Below are 19,866 nucleotides of genomic sequence, written 5' to 3'. Positions count from 1 at the left end.
TTTTTTTAAAATGTAGCCCTGCTTTTCTATTATTCTATGATCTGCAATTGGTATCACAATTGCACAGTAGCTTCTTTATTTTATTTTATTTTTTGGTGACCTAGCACAGATATATTTTGGTTTTGATTGGCAATAAAAATTAACAACGGATTTAACCCCTCCCTGCTCTATCTACAGTAAAAGTTATGGTTCAGGTTGAGTCTTGTCCCAGTCCTATGAACTTGTTCCTTTGTGGTGCTATTTGACTTTTTACGATGAAGAATAAGAAATGAAGAGACAATTTATCACGGTTCAGACACGTTCAGCTTTATTTTCTCCTGTCAGAAAAAAGAGTGCAAGGATTACATCAAAATACTCCAATCTCCGCTAGCTACTCACAAGAAACACGCCACCAAATTATGAAGTAATGAATGGCTTCTATACATAGTGACAATGTATTTACAGGTGAAGAAGAGGAGCAGCAGAAATAAGTCCAGTAGTTAATTTGGCACTATAGTCTTGGTACAGCACACATTACGTCTGCAGCTGAGGTTTATGGGTACATATGGCAGCACAGCACAGTTCATAAAGCTATGCACACTTCTCACTACAGAGGAAATCAACTGGAAATGAGAAGACTGCTTTAGGAAACCAGATTAACAAACAACAGCGTATACATTAAGATGTTTCATTTCAAATAACATAATTCCTGTAGTGCTAACCTAACAACAATAAAATATTTCCCTATAGTCCTCAACTGAGCACAATTTGATTAAGTCTTGTGTGGCCTGGAACCAAAGATCCATTACAGAATGTAATCATGGCTTAAGGGAATGTAAGGTAGTAATTCCATCAAAGCAGAAGGATGTTTCCTCTTGGGTAATGTGCATCATTTTAACGTGGCGCACTATTTTATAATAGAAGCCCAAGCAAGTATAGCTAAAAACTTCATTGCTGCAAAAATAAGTCTATTTTTATATCCTACACAAACAATGCCAATAAAACTAAGGAGATATACAGGAAAGCTTCCCCACCAGGTTAAGCCTATCAATCAGTTTAAATCGAATATACTGTATATATAGCTGGCTTTACAGCAGCTTTACAGTAGTGCGTTCGATGGAACAAAGAATGGCCTCTAGTAAGGATTAGAATATTCTTTTCTTATACCCTTCTGGCATGCTTGGATTTGTAGTTAGTTTTTAAATGTTTATATGTGTTTCACTTACACTGCATATTAATATTTATAAACATGCTGTAAGTCGTGAAAGTTTTAAGTCTAGTTCACGCTATGAGAAAATCATATGACCAAATGTCCGATTTTCCACCAAAGTGGGTATCATAATGTGATTGTATTGGTATTGCCGACAAAGGCAAATGTAGCTACGTAGTAGCGGTGTAGAAGAGGAAGTGTAGGGTCATTCTATGCTTCTGATCATGGGTGGTTTTTTCTATTTGATTATTTCCATATAATTACTGTATATATTAAATGAAAATTGGACATTGTGTTCACTTACGATAAACATTTTCTAGCTTGCACCCTTGTTTTTTGTCATGTGAAAAGTCAGAAGTGGCTGCCTAAAGCATTATACTAATGATCAGATAATCAGCCGATAGTTCCTCATATGGAAATTTTCATACGAGTTTCTTACGGGCTTTCTTCACATGGGCGATTGCATGCATGCAAAATGGTGACAGGCTGAGAGAAGTCATCGCAGTTTGCATGTATCTGCACAACCAGCAGTTACCTGCATGTCCAAGCCTGGATGCATCTGTCTTGAGTCCAGGGTCACTCATTCGTTCCTAACAACAAGTAACAGCTAGTTGTACAGATACCAACAATGGCTCCTCTCAGCCTGTCATTACTTTGTAGAGGCTGAGCAGCCTTTGCTGTTTGCATACACCTATCATCCCAGCCATAATAATTCACCGCTGTAATCTCATGCATGCATGTAATCATCCATGTGAGTGAGGACTTATAATGCTTGTTATCATGTATACTAGGCTAATTGTTTTGAATTAACCCATACCTGTAAAAGATGAGTGTACGTACTCATCATTCCTGCTGCCTATGCCAGCAAATTAAGGGAAAACAACATTTCCACATAACTCTCACTCGATCATCTTGCTGTCCTCCATGCATTAGAAGATAACGGAGGTCAGCAGGTGGAACCAATGAGATCTGCTGAACCCAGGAACATAAACAGGTCTATTTATCATCCAAGGCTGTGCTTTTTCACCCAACATTCACCCAAGATTAATAAATATTTATAAGCGAAAAAAAATTGTGTAAATCTTGTGTGAAAACATTAATAAATAGACACACCTAATTGTAATGATTTTAGATCATCCAATTTAATATTAAATCCATTACCTATTCCTATAAGCCTTATGTGCCAACAAAACACTGCTCCCTCAAAGTAACCTTAATAATTTCATTGTAAACCCATATCAATGCTTCCTAAACTTGGTTCAGTCATGTACCACTGTCACAGTCTCTACAGTGTCAAATGTACTATTAAGAATGACATTTGTCCTTCTCACCTACAATGGAAGGTTCTAATTTGGACATTTCCACATACAAACCCCTACAAAAATGTTATATCATGTGCCTTCTGCCAATGGCACCTGAGGCAACAGTAGGAGGGTCCTGCAATGAGGGAAAGTTCCATTATGAGAATGATAAAAGGCAATGGTTACACTTGCCAGCATGTCCAGATAATAACAAGCTTTAAAAAAGGAAATATTTGGATGGATTAGGAAATAAACTGGGATTGCTGACAAACAGGGGCGGACAACTCATGGGGCCCCCGGGCAATAGGGGATTATGGGGCCCCTGTGTCCTTGCCCAAACTCAAAAAAGCCTATGAAAACGTTACCAGGGGCATCTCATGGGGCCCCCTATTGACCCCGGGCCCTCAGGCAGTGGCCGAGTTTCCAAATGGTCAGTCCGCCCCTGCTGACAAACAAGCATATATCATACAAAAAAGTAGGAGTATACAGTGATATTGATGTTTTCCTCATGGTGCATACACACGTGTGATCTCAAATCCTAAGAGAGTATTTGGCTGTGAAAGGTAGCAGCTCAATTATCACTTTACTTGCATCAACACCAAACGCCTGATATTTACAACCCATCCAGAAGACTTTTCCTTTGTCTAAAAGTCATTTTATCTATCCTATTAGTATGCCATTAGGCTGCCTATACCTTCATATACCAATAAATAGGTAGGCATCAAAAGTCTACAGATACATTTTTATTCCCGAGAACGATATTTCTATTCTACATCAAAAAGTAATTCTCTTAGTTTGGCCCATCATATTCAGCTTTGACCTGCCTTTTTCCATCACAATATTCTTGAAAATGTTCGATCAATGAAAAATATTTTTTTTCTAGTGGGTAAAGCTTTCCCTAACACACAATACATGTCTGTTCACGAAGAACAATGACAAACTATTATAAATGAGCACAAAGCAAAACATTCACCTGCATATATCCGCATCATCTATCGACAGTGAAATCCATTAACTTAATTTGGCAAATATTTAAAAAAATTAAGAGTTCCATTTGTATTTTTTTTTTTTTACTATTTTTACATTGCGAGGTAACAATAAACATTGAACATGCCTTTGTACAAGGTTGTGACTTGGTTACAAATTAACAATAACAATGCACAGAAAAAGATTTTTTTTTTGTTCTCTGTTAATAAACCCTGCAAGTTTGTTTTTAATTTTGCATGTTATCTGAGCTGTTCTTCGGACTCAAGAAGCAGGGAAGTCCCTTGTCCACTTGATCTTCTAGTGACCTTCGGGTTTACTAGACTTGGCTTCATGGTTAACGGATCCCGAAGAAAGCCATGGGGATACGGATCTTGAACTTGTTTGCTTAGCCATGCTGTAGTGGCTGATTACAGTGTAAAACCTTCCCCGTGAGTTGGAATCTTGTGCAGAGTAGTAGGCATCCAAGGAAGATGGTATGCATCTCTTATGCTGAAAATACAAAGAAAAAGTAATATTTGTTGGCACCCATTAAATTTAAAAAAATGTAGTCATACATTAATAAAGTTATTCTAGTTTAATGATTTGTTCATTAGCAATACATAATAATTAGGTCCTTGAGCTGAATACAGCCACTGGACATCAACTTTTAGTCCAGTCTACCTCTGGTATAGCATGCCCTTTTCATAAAGCTTAACTCCAGCCTTACCTTCAGTCTTGCACAGTTGTACAGGCTCCTCACCAGTACTGCAATTGTTTATTATGTGGGCGTTACCTAGGGAAGTCTGCATGCAACAGCAGGCCTACCTAGGAGCATCCATTCCTCCAAGCTTGCCATCTACCCATCAAGGTATTTTGATATTTGCATAACTCCTTCCACGAGCCATCCCACTTCAAGTGTTAAAGCTGAGCACACTTGAGAAAAGTCCTGAGGAAGGGTGTTGTAAGGTTTACATGAAGCTATGCACAAAACCCTGCTGGCCTCTCCCACCTACCATCATTTGTCTACTTAGAGAAGCACATACAGTATAATGTAAACTGCAAACCCAAATATTTCTGCGCTTGGGGATGGACTCAACATAGGCTATAACCACATCTCAGATGTCCTGGAATGTGCACTCTTTGCTGCCCTCAAAGGACCGGGGAAGTCCAAATGCACTGATATAAAGAAAACAAACAGAAGGCGCACCGGCCTAGTGCATTACCATAAAAAACATTTATTAAAAGGAATAAAGATAGGTATTGTACTCATAAATAACAATAACGTCAAACACACATCATAGAGCACTGTCCAATCCATACTACGTGACTGTCCACAATGTGAACCCTGGACTTTCAACAGGCTAATGCGTTTTGAGGACTTGCCTGTTCCTCAGAGCCTCTCTAGTGTTCTAGCTAGTGTGGATTGGACAGTGCTGTTCTTTTATGATGTGCCTTTGGGATTATTGTCATTTGTGAGTACAATACCTATCTTTATTCCTTTAATAAATTTTTTTTAAGGTAATGCACTAGGCTGGTGCGCCCTCTGTTTTCTTCATATACAATATAATGTCACTGGGTTTAATATAAGATGAAGACCAAGCATTTTCTGGCACATTGTTTATAAGTTTAAATCAGTATTTTTTGTTACTATTTGTATTACTTAGAACCCCCAAACACACACACACACACACACATATATATATAAATATATATATATATATATATATATATATATTTATATATATATGTGTGTGTGTGTGTGTGTTTGGGGGTTCTAAGTAATACAAATAGTAACAAAAAATACTGATTTAAACTTATAAACAATAAATACAATGGTGGCTGAGGTGGTGTATAAATAGTCTGAATTGTAGAACAGCCTTATCTTCCTGCCAAGGGATTCCACCTGTTCGGGGGGGAGGGGGGGTACTATCCTTCACCTCAAGCTGCTGTTCATCAAGGTCCCAGCTATAGTTTGCAGGTGAGGGACTTCTTCTTTGGAGTTACTTTGTTCTCTGCTCAAGAATCCTGTCACAGAAGTTGCTGTGGAATGTTAAGCTGAGTGTTAACCTCTTACTGGAACATGTTCTGCTGGTATTGGAATTAGGCACCCTAGTTTGTGAAAGACTTTGCTAAGCCTGAGCTAAGTAGTTTTTCTCCTGAGAAATTCATACTGCAAGCCTCTTCAGTGTTATCATGGGAGAATTGTCCTTTAGCCTAGAAGCCAAGTAGTTTTTCTCTTGAGAGGTACTGAGATTGTAGGAATATTACCCACTGGGCACTCTGCACAATACCCCGGGAGATATCAGGACTGTTACCCCCTGAGCACTCTGCATGATACTCCGTGAGATATTGGGACTATTACCCGCTGGGCACTCTGCATAATATTCTGAGAGACTCAGGATTATTACCCGCTGAACACTCTGCTAATACTCAGGGCTCAGGAGGGATACCCGCTGCTACACTGCTGGATAGGGAATGCACAGCACAATGTACAGAATAATGTAACGTGGGATAGGGAATGTACAGCACAATGTACAGAATAATGCAACGTGGGATAGAGAATGTACAGCACAATGTACAGAATAATGCAACGTGGAATAGGGAATGTACAGCACAATGTACAGAATAATGCAACGTGGTATAGGGAATGTACAGCACAATGTACAGAATAATGCAACGTGGAATAGGGAATGTACAGCACAATGTACAGAATAATGCAACGTGGCATAGGGAATGTACAGCACAATGTACAGAATAATGCAATGTGGGATAGGGAATGTACAGCACAATGTACAGAATAATGCAATGTGGAATAGGGAATGTACAGCACAATCTACAGAATAATGCAATGTGGAATAGGGAATGTACAGCACAATGTACAGAATAATGCAATGTGGAATAGGGAATGTACAGCACAATGTACAGAATAATGCAACGTGGCATATGGAATGTACAGCACAATGTACAGAATAATGCAATGTGGGATAGGGAATGTACAGCACAATGTACAGAATAATGCAATGTGGGATAGGGAATGTACAGCACAATGTACAGCATAATGCAATGTGGAATAGGGAATGTACAGCACAATGTACAGAATAATGCAATGTGGAATAGGGAATGTACAGCACAAGTTATCACAACACACAGTAACACGCTGAATGTGTGTTGCAGTTCTTTCTGAATTTCATCCCAAGGCACATTTGCAGTGCACTTGTGCTACAGTACGCCACAATACACAGATGCTAATGCTCTGTACTTTGCAGTTCACTTTTAAAAATATTGCAAGACCTATTTTTTTGTGTATTGAGATGCATTGACAACCTCTTCAAAATTAATGAGCTGCTTTGAGTAACACCACAGAACACGTGAAAAGATATTAGGCTGAGTTCACACATATTTGATCCTGTGCAGCGTGTTAATACATGTTACAAATGTTCAGGAGGTCTGTTCATTATAAATGGGAAGACAACACATCACCATGGATCATTAGACATTCATGACCCTTAATAATAGCATGTCTGTGTGTTACGGTGATTTTCCTTCTACTGTACAATTTGCTGGGGTGCTATTAACAATGAATCCTACCATAGCCCATTGCACATAGAGCAGGTGCATTGATGTGCACTACTAAATGGGTCTTTAAGCACACAGTATGAATGAGCCCTTACAGATGGAACAATCTTTACCGCATACATATTACATCAAATTAATATCAGTGTATATACTAGCATGTATAGTTTGCAAGCCACATTCACTTTTCTCAGATGAAAATGAACTACGTTGCTTACCACTTCGGATCACTGATCTGCTCCCTCTTCATGCAGGTACAGCCCTAATGAATGCAAGTGCCACAATATTCAGGAATTCACTTCCTGAATCAGCAATTATGACTTTCGCAGCTAGTGCTTCCATCAAGTCAGCTGTCCGCCCCTTGCTGGATTCCTACAACTGATGTTCCTGAGGTCTGACAGGAGTCAATTATCAGCAGGGCTTGTGGCAGGGAGGCAGTTGTTATGGGATGCTTTTTTTTTCTCTCTATTGGGGATAAGTAGTTTCAACTGTTCTTTTCCACCTCCCCTTTCTGGGGTGATATCACTCAGAAATAGCTTACAGAACTCTTTTAGTGCTTTCTGTAATAAAACGTATTTATTAAAAAAATAAAATCATATATGCTCACAGGTAATAATGCACTACAACCCTAAGTACACAGAAAAAAGCACCTTCTTGTCCATATAAAATGCTCCAGATATCAGTACTCATCCTGCCACTACTCTATTTAAAAATAGCCTGTCATATACCACACCTCTGTCTGTAATGCTCCAATCTCTTCCTGTTAGGAAGTGATGATGTAATCTGGCTCCGCCCTACTAGTTTTGTCATAGAGCATGACTTCCTAAGAGGCTCTCTCTCATCACATGCCATGACGAAACTAGTAGGGTGGAGTCAGGTGACATCATCACTTCCTAAAAGGAAGAGATTTGAGCTTTATAGACAGAGGAGTGGTATATGACAGTGTTAATTATTGTAAGACTATTTTTAAATGGAGTAATGTCAGGATGAGAGTGTACACTCATACCTGGTGATTTTTATGTGGAAAAGAAAGCGCTTTACTACTGTATACTAAGGGTTGTAGTGCACTATTACATGTGAGTATATGAGATTTTATGTTCAGTAATAAATAGGTTCTATATTATGGAAAGCACTATGACCCTAGGTTCACACTTATGTGGACTTCAGTGCATTTTCCACTTTGCAGAAACCCACTACAGTCCATTTAACATAATTTTATGGATCTAGTTTATATCTATGCGTTTTGAACCAGTACATTTTTTTTTGAAAGGGTCAGGGACTTTGTTTCCCACAGCAGATTGCTTTTTGCATGTTATAGACTTTAATGGAACCACACAAAAATTGCAAGTGCTGCGTTTTTGATACAATTTGCATTTTTTTTAGTCCAATAGTTTTCAATGGAACCACAAAAAAAAGTGCTCCATTTTTTATGCATTTTTTTGGCTAATAGCAAACTATGACAGTTCTGTTCATAGTGCGACTTTCATGGAATTTGATGTGACTTTACACTCTCTAGCACTCACGCAGCATCACAGCCCAACAAAGTAGTGCACGAACCTTTATTTGTCCGAAATTGCATGTTAGGGTTAGGCTTAAGGGCTAGGGTTAGGGTTAAATGTTAGGGTTAAGGACTAGGTTTAAGATTAAAGACTTGAGATAGGGTTAAGAGCTACCCTTTTTACCTTTTAACTCAACTGTTAACCCCAACCCTAAACCTTAACCCTAACATTTAACCCTTAATCCTAACCCTAGCCCTTACCCTAACCCTAAACTGTAACCCTAGCCCTTGATCCTAACACTAATATTTAACCCTAACCCTAGCCCTTAATCCTAGCCCTTACCCTAACATTTAACCCTAGCCCTTAATCCTAACACTAACATTTAACCCTAACCCTAGCCCTTAATCCTAACCCTAGATCTTAACCCTAACATTTCCCCCTAACCCTAGTCCTCAACCCTGACCCTAACATTTAGCCATAACCCTAGCCCTTAATCCCAACCCTAGCTCTTAACAATAACCTTAACATTTCACCCTAACCCTTAACCCTAACTGTAACATTTAACACTAGCCGTAGCCCTTATCCCTAACCCTAACATTTAACCTTAACCCTAACCCTAGCACTTAGGTCTAGCTCTTAACCCTGACATTTAACCCTAACTCTAACATTTAACCCTAATCCTAGCCCTTTAAGCCTAGCCCTTAACGCTAACATTTAACCCTAACCCTAGCCCTTAATCCTAACCCTAGCCCTTGACCCTAACATTTAACCCTAACCCTATCCCTCGCTAAACGCACCAGTAAATGCATCAATCGCAACTTGCATAGATGTGAACTTAGCCACAAAGTTCTGTATGCTTTTTTTCTGTTGATATCACCCCAGGAGAAGGAGTCAAAAAGTACAGTTGGTACTATTTATCCTCAGTGGAGGGAAAAGGCGTTTTATGACCTTTATAATATACAGGTCATTTAAAGAAGTCGAAATCACACTTTGGTTGAACGTGAGCAACGATGGATTTCTATTTAACAGAGTGGATTGATGACTGATTTACAGCACAAAGGGACGTTTTTTGCAACATAGATCCAGACTTTGTGTTTTTTAAAAATTTTTCACGTTTGATTTTTTTAAAGGACACTAGAGCACATAATTGTTTTATGATTCCCTTTTATGCACAAAAGTTAAATATTTTTATGTTTATTATTTACAGCACTGCCCTATATTATGTGTATAATTCTTATGCAGCAAGCAGCTCAGGAGTATTTTATATAATACTACCTCCCATGGGATACTGTGGTTGTGTTGGCCATCACATTCTGTCCTTGGCACCATACTGGCAAAGTTGCTTTAAAATAATGTTGGGTGGTGGTGACATTGAGGCCCTGGGCACCCAGCAAAAGATGCTGGTACATGTTCCAAGAGCCCAGTGCTAGTAACGTCCATGTCCATATTCCTTCCACCGATAATTTTAGGTAGTTCTAAGATGTGTTGTCCAAGAATGACAAGTGTTAATCCACTTTCATGGACAAAATATACCATAAAAATATATACTGTGTATATATACATATATATATTTATAAAAGATATGCATAGATGTATTTATCATATACAATTGCTAGAAAAGCCATTTGTAATATAATGTTTTTAAAAATTACCTTTCCTTTTGAGTCTGCAGCACAGCAATGTTCTGTAAAATTCAATGTAATATGACATGTCATCCTGTAGGCATTCTGTACACAGTTGGTGTACAGAAGGCCTCTAAATATGTATTTTCCTGCTTGTGTGATTGGCTCATTGACTTTCCTAGAAGTTTGCACTAAGATACAAGGCACTCCCTGTAATATAAATGTAAGTTTTAGTGGGCTATGCCCCAATGGTTTTAAAGGGATGCAGGCACTGCAGCTTTCTTCATTAGATCATAGAAAGTGTATCGGCTAATTTTAATAAATCAGTCAACCCCATTCAGATTAAAGTGGTTCTAATTCCCTAAGGGTTTTTACCTTAATACATTCTGTGCATCAAGGTAAATAAATGTCTGTTGCAAAGGATCCCCCCCCAGCCTCCCTTATAATTACCAGAGCCCAATCTTGACCCAGAGATGTGGACCAGAGCAGTGGCTTTCCTGATTCTGTCCCTCCTCACTGGGCAGATTGATAGCTGCAGGAGCCATTGGGCTGAGCCCCGCTGTCGTCTGTGTCACCAGACACAGACAGCGGGCCTTGGGAGCGAGCCTGCACATGTGCCACCAGAGGAAGTGGCTTCCTATGGTGGCACACGGAGAAGAGAAGAAGCCGAGAGCACGTTGGGGACCCAAAAGAGGAAGGATGGGGCTGCTCTGTGCAAAACCATTGCAGAGAACAGGTAAGTATAACAAGTTTTTTATTTTAATTTGTTTAAAAATTTGAAACTTTAATATCACTTTAAGCATGCAATCAAATATTACAGCACAACATCTCTTTGTTTCATTAGTCTGTTAAAATTCCTGCAATGTACATTGGTCTCCCAGTGGGGATGGTTTTTTCCCCAAAAGTGAAGTTACTTTTTCGGCTCCTGGTGCCGAAAATCATATTATATTGACTCTACTGGAGAATAAATTAACACCTGTTCCACTTGCAGTATGTAACTTACTATTTCATCTGTGTTGAATCCTGCATTGCCTTGTTGTGGCATCTGGAACACAAAGGAGCATTATACCTGTCAACAAAAACTGCTGCTCATACCACATGTTTCAGGTAAACCTGTGGCCAGACTATAGACATTTAACTATATACATATTCTTCATAAGCAGTTGTTGCCATTAAAACAAGCAATTATTGATTCCTGTTACCACAGCCACTGTGGATCAGTTAATTTTCAAAGGTCACAGTAAAAGTACTAATGTTATTCTCTCAGTAGCTCAGGTGACCCAGCAACCCACCTCCCAGAAGTCATCTGGCAGCCTTCAAATCTTCTAATCTCTAATAATAACACTATTGAAGTGTTCTGGGAGGAGAGAGCAGATGGAGCTAAGCTGAAGAGGGAAGGACCCAAATGACTTGTGGTGTAAAATTTCAGAATAAATTGCTCCACAGTGGCTTCAGCTACAAAGGTCAGTGAGAGCTTGTTTTTAAAGTAACCTGATGTTTATTAAGTATATGTAAATGCTTGAAATCTCATAGCCTAGCTACAGGTTCGTTTTGTGGGGATATGGGCTTACATTAACATAGCAGAGAGTACACTTTTCAAATGACTATTTTCTGTGTGGATACCAACCTAATGTGGCAGGCTGGTGTCAGTGGAGAGAGGAATACAATTTTTGGGGGTTTTTTAGGAGGGTAGTCAAAAAAAGAATAAAAACTATGAGATCAAGCATGGATTGGCCAAGCATTTGTGGCCATGAACTGGTCAATATGGATTGAATTTTCAACTCAGGAAATAATTTCACTAATTTGTGGTTACTGTTTAACATACAAAACTTTTATTACATTTTGAGAACAATTCTATATAATGTTTACAGGGGTTTTGAGTTAGTTCACATGCCCTCATTACATTTCATATCTAGAAACAAATGATTAATAAAAAATGTTTCAATAGTATTTTGTGCATACCTTGTAGACAAATCCATCTGGGCAGCTGTGATCATATGTGAAGGCTTTGTACACCACAAGGAACACTATGCAGGCGAGGAACGCAAGTGCCAGACTTATCAGAATTGTGACCTAGAGAGAATAGAACAAAAAAAAAGTAATATATTACGTTCTTTATGCCATGTGCAAAAAATCACCTGTACAAAAAAAAAAAAAAAGATCTGTGCTGTCACATCCTAGATATAATTATTGGGTCATATTGATGTATTTATTTGGTGAATACTTCTATGGAAAAGATGTTTTCAAGTGGATGTTTTGCCCCTGGGATGAAAAACAGGGACATTGCAGTACTGAAAAGATTACAATCAATAGGAGGAAATTGACAGCTTCCCTCTCGCATAGCCAAAGAATGAAGACAAGTAAGCATCATTAGGGCTTGAGTGTTCTTTCTGATCTTCCTGGAACCTGACATCACGTCTTTCTTTGCATGGCCTTTTGATAATGCACCATGAATTAAATTACACAGAGCATCTCAAGGTTTTCAAAGGATAGAAAGCTTTTCAAGAGGTTTGTGCTTTCAGCACATCTGCTCATGAGCAGAAATAGTTCTTTGAGTTTGTCGATTAAGAGATCATATAAAACCAAAAAATCCACCCACCAGCACAAAAATATATATCACATTTCTGCCCTAACAGGCCATTAATGGAAACCCCACATTTAACCCCTCCTACACTTTCTAAACTTGCTTTAGATTCCTGCCTACTTGTCTTATTTTTTGTTTTTCAGGGCACTCTACCTCTGTCTTTGAGAATTGTTCAAACCTAACATAATGTACCACAATGCATTGCTTTACTAACTGTCAAATGCACCGTCTTTGTGAAAGGCAGGGGAAAAGTTGTGCTACTCTAAAGGTGGATAGAAAGATTGAGGGAATATGGTTGCATAGCACATTAAGTGTATGTCTGACAAAAAACATACTCAGCACATTTCTCCAAAATATGCATATTTGCCCAGGTTATATCCGTTCTTGTGCAAGTACAAAAAAGTACCTGTTGATTGACCAAAAATCGAGTATGCTCCCAACTTCTTGTAGTGAACCAACAACACTGCCTCTGCTGCATTGAAATCCTGAATAGTATTGTCAGTCCTGTCAGTTCTCCTTTGCTGGGCTACTAAATACCTACCCACTTATATTATAGATATGGAGAAAGAAGGGAGAGGTGTTCTGTACATGGGAGGAGAACTCAAACAGATAACACAAATTTTGGCTAGAGTAGGGGATGGTTTAAACTCTTGTTTTGTTTTTTTTGGGGGGGAGGGGGAGTTTGATGTCTGTGTTACTTTTTCTTTTGTATCCCCTGTGTTTGAACACAACAGAAAGTAAGAGTAGATTTCTTCAAAGGAAGAAATGTTTCCTCTTAGACAGTTGTCATTAGAAAAAGTATTCCCATTGGAAGACTTCCCCTCTATTTCTGTTCTCGTAATACATTTAAATTTTGAATTTTTTCTTATGTTAAAGCTTTACTCAACTACCCCACCACCCCATATTTTTTCCACTTACCTGCAGATATACTTTAAGCTTTTTTAGTAGCTACATAGAACCTACTTTACTACAACTTAACAAATAAGTAGTGGGGTATTGTTAGTACAATGGCTACTTTGGAAAAATTTAATGGAACATGATTATTTCTACATATATTGTCTTATTTAATAAGACAATACAAACTAGCTATGTGCAGTAGCAGGGACACAAATTTAATCAACCCAAGCATTGCGACGAAAACCACAGTGAAAATATTTATGCACTCCAGGAGAATAATATCACAAATCGTTTTCAAAAACTTTTGCTTTTTCTGGATTTAATGGTCTGTAGAAAATTGAGGAAATAACAATGAACACATAAGTCATTTGTTCAACCAATTTGATCCTGACCCAGTTGCTCAATCACATGTGAAGGTTGAAAAGAAGAGGTGAAGATCAAGTGATGCTCATCACTATCTTTTAGCCAACATATCTTTCTCCAGTTTCATCTAAATTCTTTGTCTAAAACAGTAATTAGAACTATTTCATCTCTCATTTTAGCCAGAAGCTACTTCTTCATCTTTTTAAAACAAAACTTTATTTCTTAGCAAACTTAAATGACCTTTCTTTATATATTCATATATATAAATACTCTATAATAAATATATATATATATATATATATATATATATATATATATATATATATATATATATATATATATACACATACATACACTATACTGCCAAAAGTATTGGGACGCCGCCTGCACATGAACTTTAATGGCACCCCAGTCTTAGTCAGTAGGGTTCATTATTGAGGTGGCCCACTTTTTTCAGCTACAACAGCTACAACTCTTCTGGGAAGGCTGTCCACAAGGTTTAGGAGTGTGTCTATGGGAATGTTTGACCAGTCTTCCAGAAGCGCATTTGTGAAGTTAGGCACTGATGTCAGACAAGAAGGTCCGGCTCACAGTCTTCCCTCTAATTCACCTCAAATGTGTTCTATCGGGTTGAGGCCAGAACGTGATTTGTCACTCCATGGAACACATCTCCACTGCTCTAGAGTCTAGTGGCAGCATGTTTTACACCACTGCATCCGGCCCAATGCAGTCAGGCACGTACTGTTCTCCTGGCAACCACCAAACCCAGACACGTCCATCTGATTGCCAGACAGAGAAGTGTGATTCGTCACTCCAGAGAACACGTCTCCACTGCTCTAGAGTCCAGTGGCGGTGTGCTTTACATCACTGCATCCGAAGCTTTGCATTGCACTTAGTGATGTAAGACTTAGATACAGCACTCGGCTATGGAAACCCATTCCATGAAGCTCTCTACGCACTGTTGTTGTGCTAATCTGAAGGGCACACCAAGTTTGAAGGTCTTTAGCTATTGACTCTGCAGACAGTTGGCGACTGTTGTGCTCCTAAGCATGCACTGACCCCGCTCTGTCATTTTATGTTGCTTACCACTTCATGGCTAAGTTGTTGTTGTTCCCAGTTGCTTCCACTTTGTTATAATACCACTAGCAGTTGACCGTGGATTATTTAGTAGCAAGGAAATTTCACGGATAGACTTATTACACAGCTGGAAACCTAGAGCTACTGAGAGTGACTCATTCTTTCACAAATGTTTGGCTGGCCATACATTATACAATTTTCGAGAATTTTGCTTTAGATTTACCAAAATCATATAATATGAAACAGCACTTTCAATTGTGTCCAATTAGAAATTTGGTAGGGTCATTGGTTTGAACCCTAACCATGGCACTACCTGCCTGGAGTTTGCATGTTGTGCCTGTGTGGGTTTCCTCCGGGTACTCTGGCTTCCTCCTACACTCGAAAGACATGCTGGTAATTTAATTGGATCCTGTCTAAATTGGCCCTAGTATGTCTATGTATGAATGTAAGTTAGGAACTTTAGATTGTATTCCCCTTGAGGGCAGGGACTGATGTGAATGTACAATATATATATATATATATATATATATATATATATACACAGTGAGAACCAGAAGTATTTGAACACCCTGCGATTTTGCAAGTTCTCCCACTTAGAAATCATGGAGGGGTCTGAAATTCACATTGTAGACGCATTCCCACTCTGAGAGACAGAATTTAAAAAAAAAATTCAGGAAATCACATTGTATGATTTTTAAAGAATTTATTTGTCTTGCACTGCTGAACATAAGTATTTGAACACCTAAGAAACAGCAAGAATTCTGGCTCTCAAACAGCTTTTACTGTGCCTTTAAAAAGTCCACCTCTACTCCACTCATTAATCTAACTTAGTAGCACCTGCCTGAGACACCTGTCCACCCCACAGTCAGTCAGACGCCAACTACTACCATGGGCAAAACCAAAGAGCTGTCAAAAGACACCAGAGACAAAATTGTGGACCTCCACAAGGCTGGAAAGGGCTATGGGGCAATTGCCAAGCAGCTTGGTGAAAATATTTTAACTGTTGGAGCAATTGTTAGAAAATGGAAGAGGCTAAAGATGACTGTCAGCCTCCCTCGGACTGGGGCTCCATGCAAGATCTCACCTCGTGGGGTATCACTGATGATAAGAAAGGTGAGGAATCAGCCCAGAACTACTAGGGAGGAGCTGGCCAATGACATGAAGAGAGCTGGGACCACAGTTTCAAAGGTCACTGTCGGTAGAACACTACGCCGTCATGGTTTCAAATCATGCATTGCACGGAAGGTTCCCCTGCTCAAGTCATCACATGTCCAGGCCCGTCTGAAGTTTGCCGATAACCATCTGGATGCTCCAGAGGAGGCATGGGAGAAAGTCATGTGGTCAGATGAGACCAAAGTAGAACTTTTTGGTCTAAACTTCACTCGTCGTGTTTGGAGGAAAAAGAAGGATGAGTTGCATCCCAAGAACACCATCCCTACTGTGAAGCATGGGGGTGGTAACATCATGCTTTGGGGGTGCTTTTCTGTGAAGGGGACAGGACGACTGCACTGTATTAAGGAGAGGATGAATTGGGACATTTATTGTGAGATTTTGAGGAACAACCTCTTTCCCTCAGTCAGAGCATTGAAGATGGGTCGTGGCTGGGTCTTCCAACATGACAACGACCCAAAGCACACAGCCAGGATAACCAAGGAGTGGCTCCGTAAGAAGCATATCAAGGTTCTGGAGTGGCCTAGCCAGTCTCCAGACCTAAATCCAATAGAACATCTTTGGAGGGAGCTAAAACTCAGTGTTGCTCAGCGACAGCCCTGAAACCTGACAGATCTAGAGGAGATCTGTGTGGAGAAGTGGGCCAAAATCCTTGTTGCAGTGTGTGCAAACCTGGTCAAGAACTGAACTACAGGAAACGTTTGACTTCTTTAATTGCAAACAAAGGCTTCTGTACCAAATATTAACACTGATTTTCTCAGGTGTTCAGATACTTATGTTCAGCAGTGCAAGACAAATAAATTCTTTAAAAATCATACAATGTGATTTCCTGAATTTTTTTTTAATTCCATCTCTCAGAGTGGGAATGCACCTACAATGTGAATTTCAGACCTCTCCATGATTTCTAAGTGGGAGAACTTGCAAAATCGCAGGGTGTTCAAATACTTATGTTCCTCACTGTATATATATATATATATATATATATATATATATATATATATATAAAGCACTGTGTAAATTGATGGTGCTATATAGGTACCTGTAATAAATAAATGTCTGAAATCTGTACAAGTGAATAAAATGATAGAGACTTTTCCTCACTGTCTCTAGGCAGTTTGGTTTCTTTGCAAAACGCAAACAGACCACAGTAGTGAAAATTAACCCAGAGTGTTTGGTTGCTCAGAAAAAATAGACTAATAAGTTCTCCAAGTATTCTCTAAACAACCAGAGCAAAATGTATACTTTTCCTAAATCTATCCCTGCCTTATGCCTCTGTTCTCCTATCCTGCTAGGTGGCTTGCCTGAGTACCACACTAAAAAGATTGGACATCATAGCTACACAATGCATGACAAGGCTAGGGGCCAAATAGGATATATAAGACCGGATCCCCACTCAGACCACCTAGAACTAAAAGGGCAAACTGTCATCCTATTCTGCTAGCAGTCTGGCTTTTAGGCTGGCCATACATTATACTATTTTCATGGGAATTTTGCTTTAGATTTACCATAAACCATATAATATGAGGTCAAACCTAAACAACACTTTTAATTGTATCCAATTAGGCAGTCCCTTGCACTACATAGATGAAGGTTAATCTAAAGGAAATTGGGTAGAAATTGGACAGAAAATTGTATAGTGTAGGGCCAGCCCATGGTTATGAACTCAGAGGTATGGTGTGTGTGGCTATTCATAAGAAGTTCATGTGAACCATGGCCTCTTTAAGCTATATAGAAATCAGGCCTTGAGAATGTTTAAAATCCAGGCATAAAAACTGATCACCCCTTCTAGCAGCATGAATCAGATAACTTGGGATTTCCCTATACCAGTGGACCAAGGTAAGTATGCACTGCTCTGAGAAATATATACCATAAAAATATGATTACCATAAAATCCTTTTCTTGAAGTACATTACAGAACACAGGATGACTGGAGAGTGCAAAATCTGGTGCAGCTCTGGATTACAGCCAATCAGCTTCTAACTTCAGCTTGTCCAATTAAGCTTTGCCAAAAAACCTGGAAGCTGATTGCTTTCTGTGCAGAACTGCACCAGATTTTGCACTTGCCAGTTTTAGTAAATCAACCCCATGCACAGAGGCATAGCTTGAAGCTTGTGGGCCCCGATGCAAAAGTTGACCTGGCATACCCACACACACACACACACTTCCACCCGCCACTTCCACTGCAAGCCAAGAAACTCCTAGTGGCTAAAGCGTTTTTTTAGATAGTTTTTAAATATTGAGAGGGTAATTCAAACCCAAAGCACCATTGGGCTGCCTTCAGAACTGCTCTTGCGCAGTTGCAAAGCAGGCCTGTGGCCATATGGGTTTTTTTTGTGGTTTTACAGGCAGTGGTTGCCATTCCCAGACATTTATGGACAGAGCAAAAACTGGCAGATTTTTACAAAATTGTAAATGTATGGGTGATTGGCAACTCTCCCTCCCCCCTCATGGTATTGACACCCCCCCAGTTGTAACAAATACAATTGCTCCTCCCACCAAGGTAATAACAGATGTTTCCCCCCCCCCGTTGAAACACATGACCTCCCCCTCCAAGTAATGACAGATGTCCCCCACCTCCAGATAATGATAGGTGCTTTCCTCCTCGAAATTATACATGACATGTCCCACCCTACTCATGACAAGCCCCCCACCATCCTACTAATGACAAGGTCCCCCCCCCCCGCCCCCCACCATCCTGGTAATGACATGGCACCCTCCCCCTACCATCCTGGTAATGACATGCCCCCCCCTCCTTCCACCATCCTGGCAATGGCATGGTCCCCCACCATCTTGGCAATGACATGGTCCCCCTCCCCCCACCATCCTGGCAATGACATGGCCCCCCAACCTGGATTTTGTTTCCAGGATTTTGTGAAGGAAAAATGCAGCATGTAAGATGACAGCAGGGAGCCGAGGCCCCCCTGAGCTAAACATGGGTTGCAATTGTAACCCTTGCGACCCCTAACGCTACACTCATGCCCATAGGGTTATGCTGCTGCATTCAGGAGGTTGGACACTGGTAAAACAAAGCTGTAAGGACAGCCCAATATAACCCCTTCCATTCCCAGTTTGACTCAGTTTTGTTAGCGAGCAATAGTAGGGTTGGATCGAGGCTGGAGGCACATGTGCCCTATAATGTACTCCAAGAAAAAGATTTTACAGTAGATCAAAGTTCCTATTTATTTATTATATATTATGGGACACAACATAAAGTTATTTGGGTACATAATGTCCAAAACCAATGCACCTGAGGAGTGGGCAACAGAGCAAAGAAAGGCTAACAGGCCCACCAAAACCAATGGGTTAACAGAAGTGGCTCAACAAAGCATACAGGGCCACCTGAGAGACCATACAACTGAAACCAACTTGAGCTGAGGACTGAATATCCACCTGGTAAAACTTAACAAACATGTGAAGAGAAGACCAGATGCCATCCTTGTAAATCTGAAAAACAGATGTCTGATTTTAAAAAGCATATGAAGAACTAACTGATCTAGTAGAGTGTGCTTTGACCCTAATCCTAACCCTAACCCTTGCACTTGTAAACATAAGATTAAATGATGAGCTGTCAAATCTGCCTAGCGATAGTGGAATGAGAAGCAGGCTGTCTCCTACAAGCACATTG

General features: G+C 39.7%; 1 protein-coding gene across 1 annotated transcript in view; it reads right to left on the bottom strand.

Annotated features, from left to right (window-relative positions):
- Window positions 1-280: 280 nt before the first annotated feature.
- Window positions 281-19,866, bottom strand: part of NSG2 (neuronal vesicle trafficking associated 2) — an 88,454-nt gene continuing 68,868 nt past the window's right edge. Inside the window, exons 4-5 of the mRNA XM_089672997.1 lie at window positions 12,113-12,223; window positions 281-3,966 (exon numbers count right to left, since the gene is read on the bottom strand). Of these exons, the coding sequence (XP_089529123.1) occupies window positions 3,775-3,966; window positions 12,113-12,223 (303 nt within the window). The 3' untranslated portion in view covers window positions 281-3,774. The remainder of the gene's footprint in view (window positions 3,967-12,112; window positions 12,224-19,866) is intronic.

Source organism: Staurois parvus, unplaced genomic scaffold (genome assembly GCF_062004578.1).
Source record: "Staurois parvus isolate SC_StPar_1 unplaced genomic scaffold, SC_StPar_1.0 ptg000133l, whole genome shotgun sequence".
NCBI lineage: Eukaryota > Metazoa > Chordata > Amphibia > Anura > Ranidae > Staurois > Staurois parvus.
This window is presented reverse-complemented; position numbering and strand designations above follow the sequence as displayed.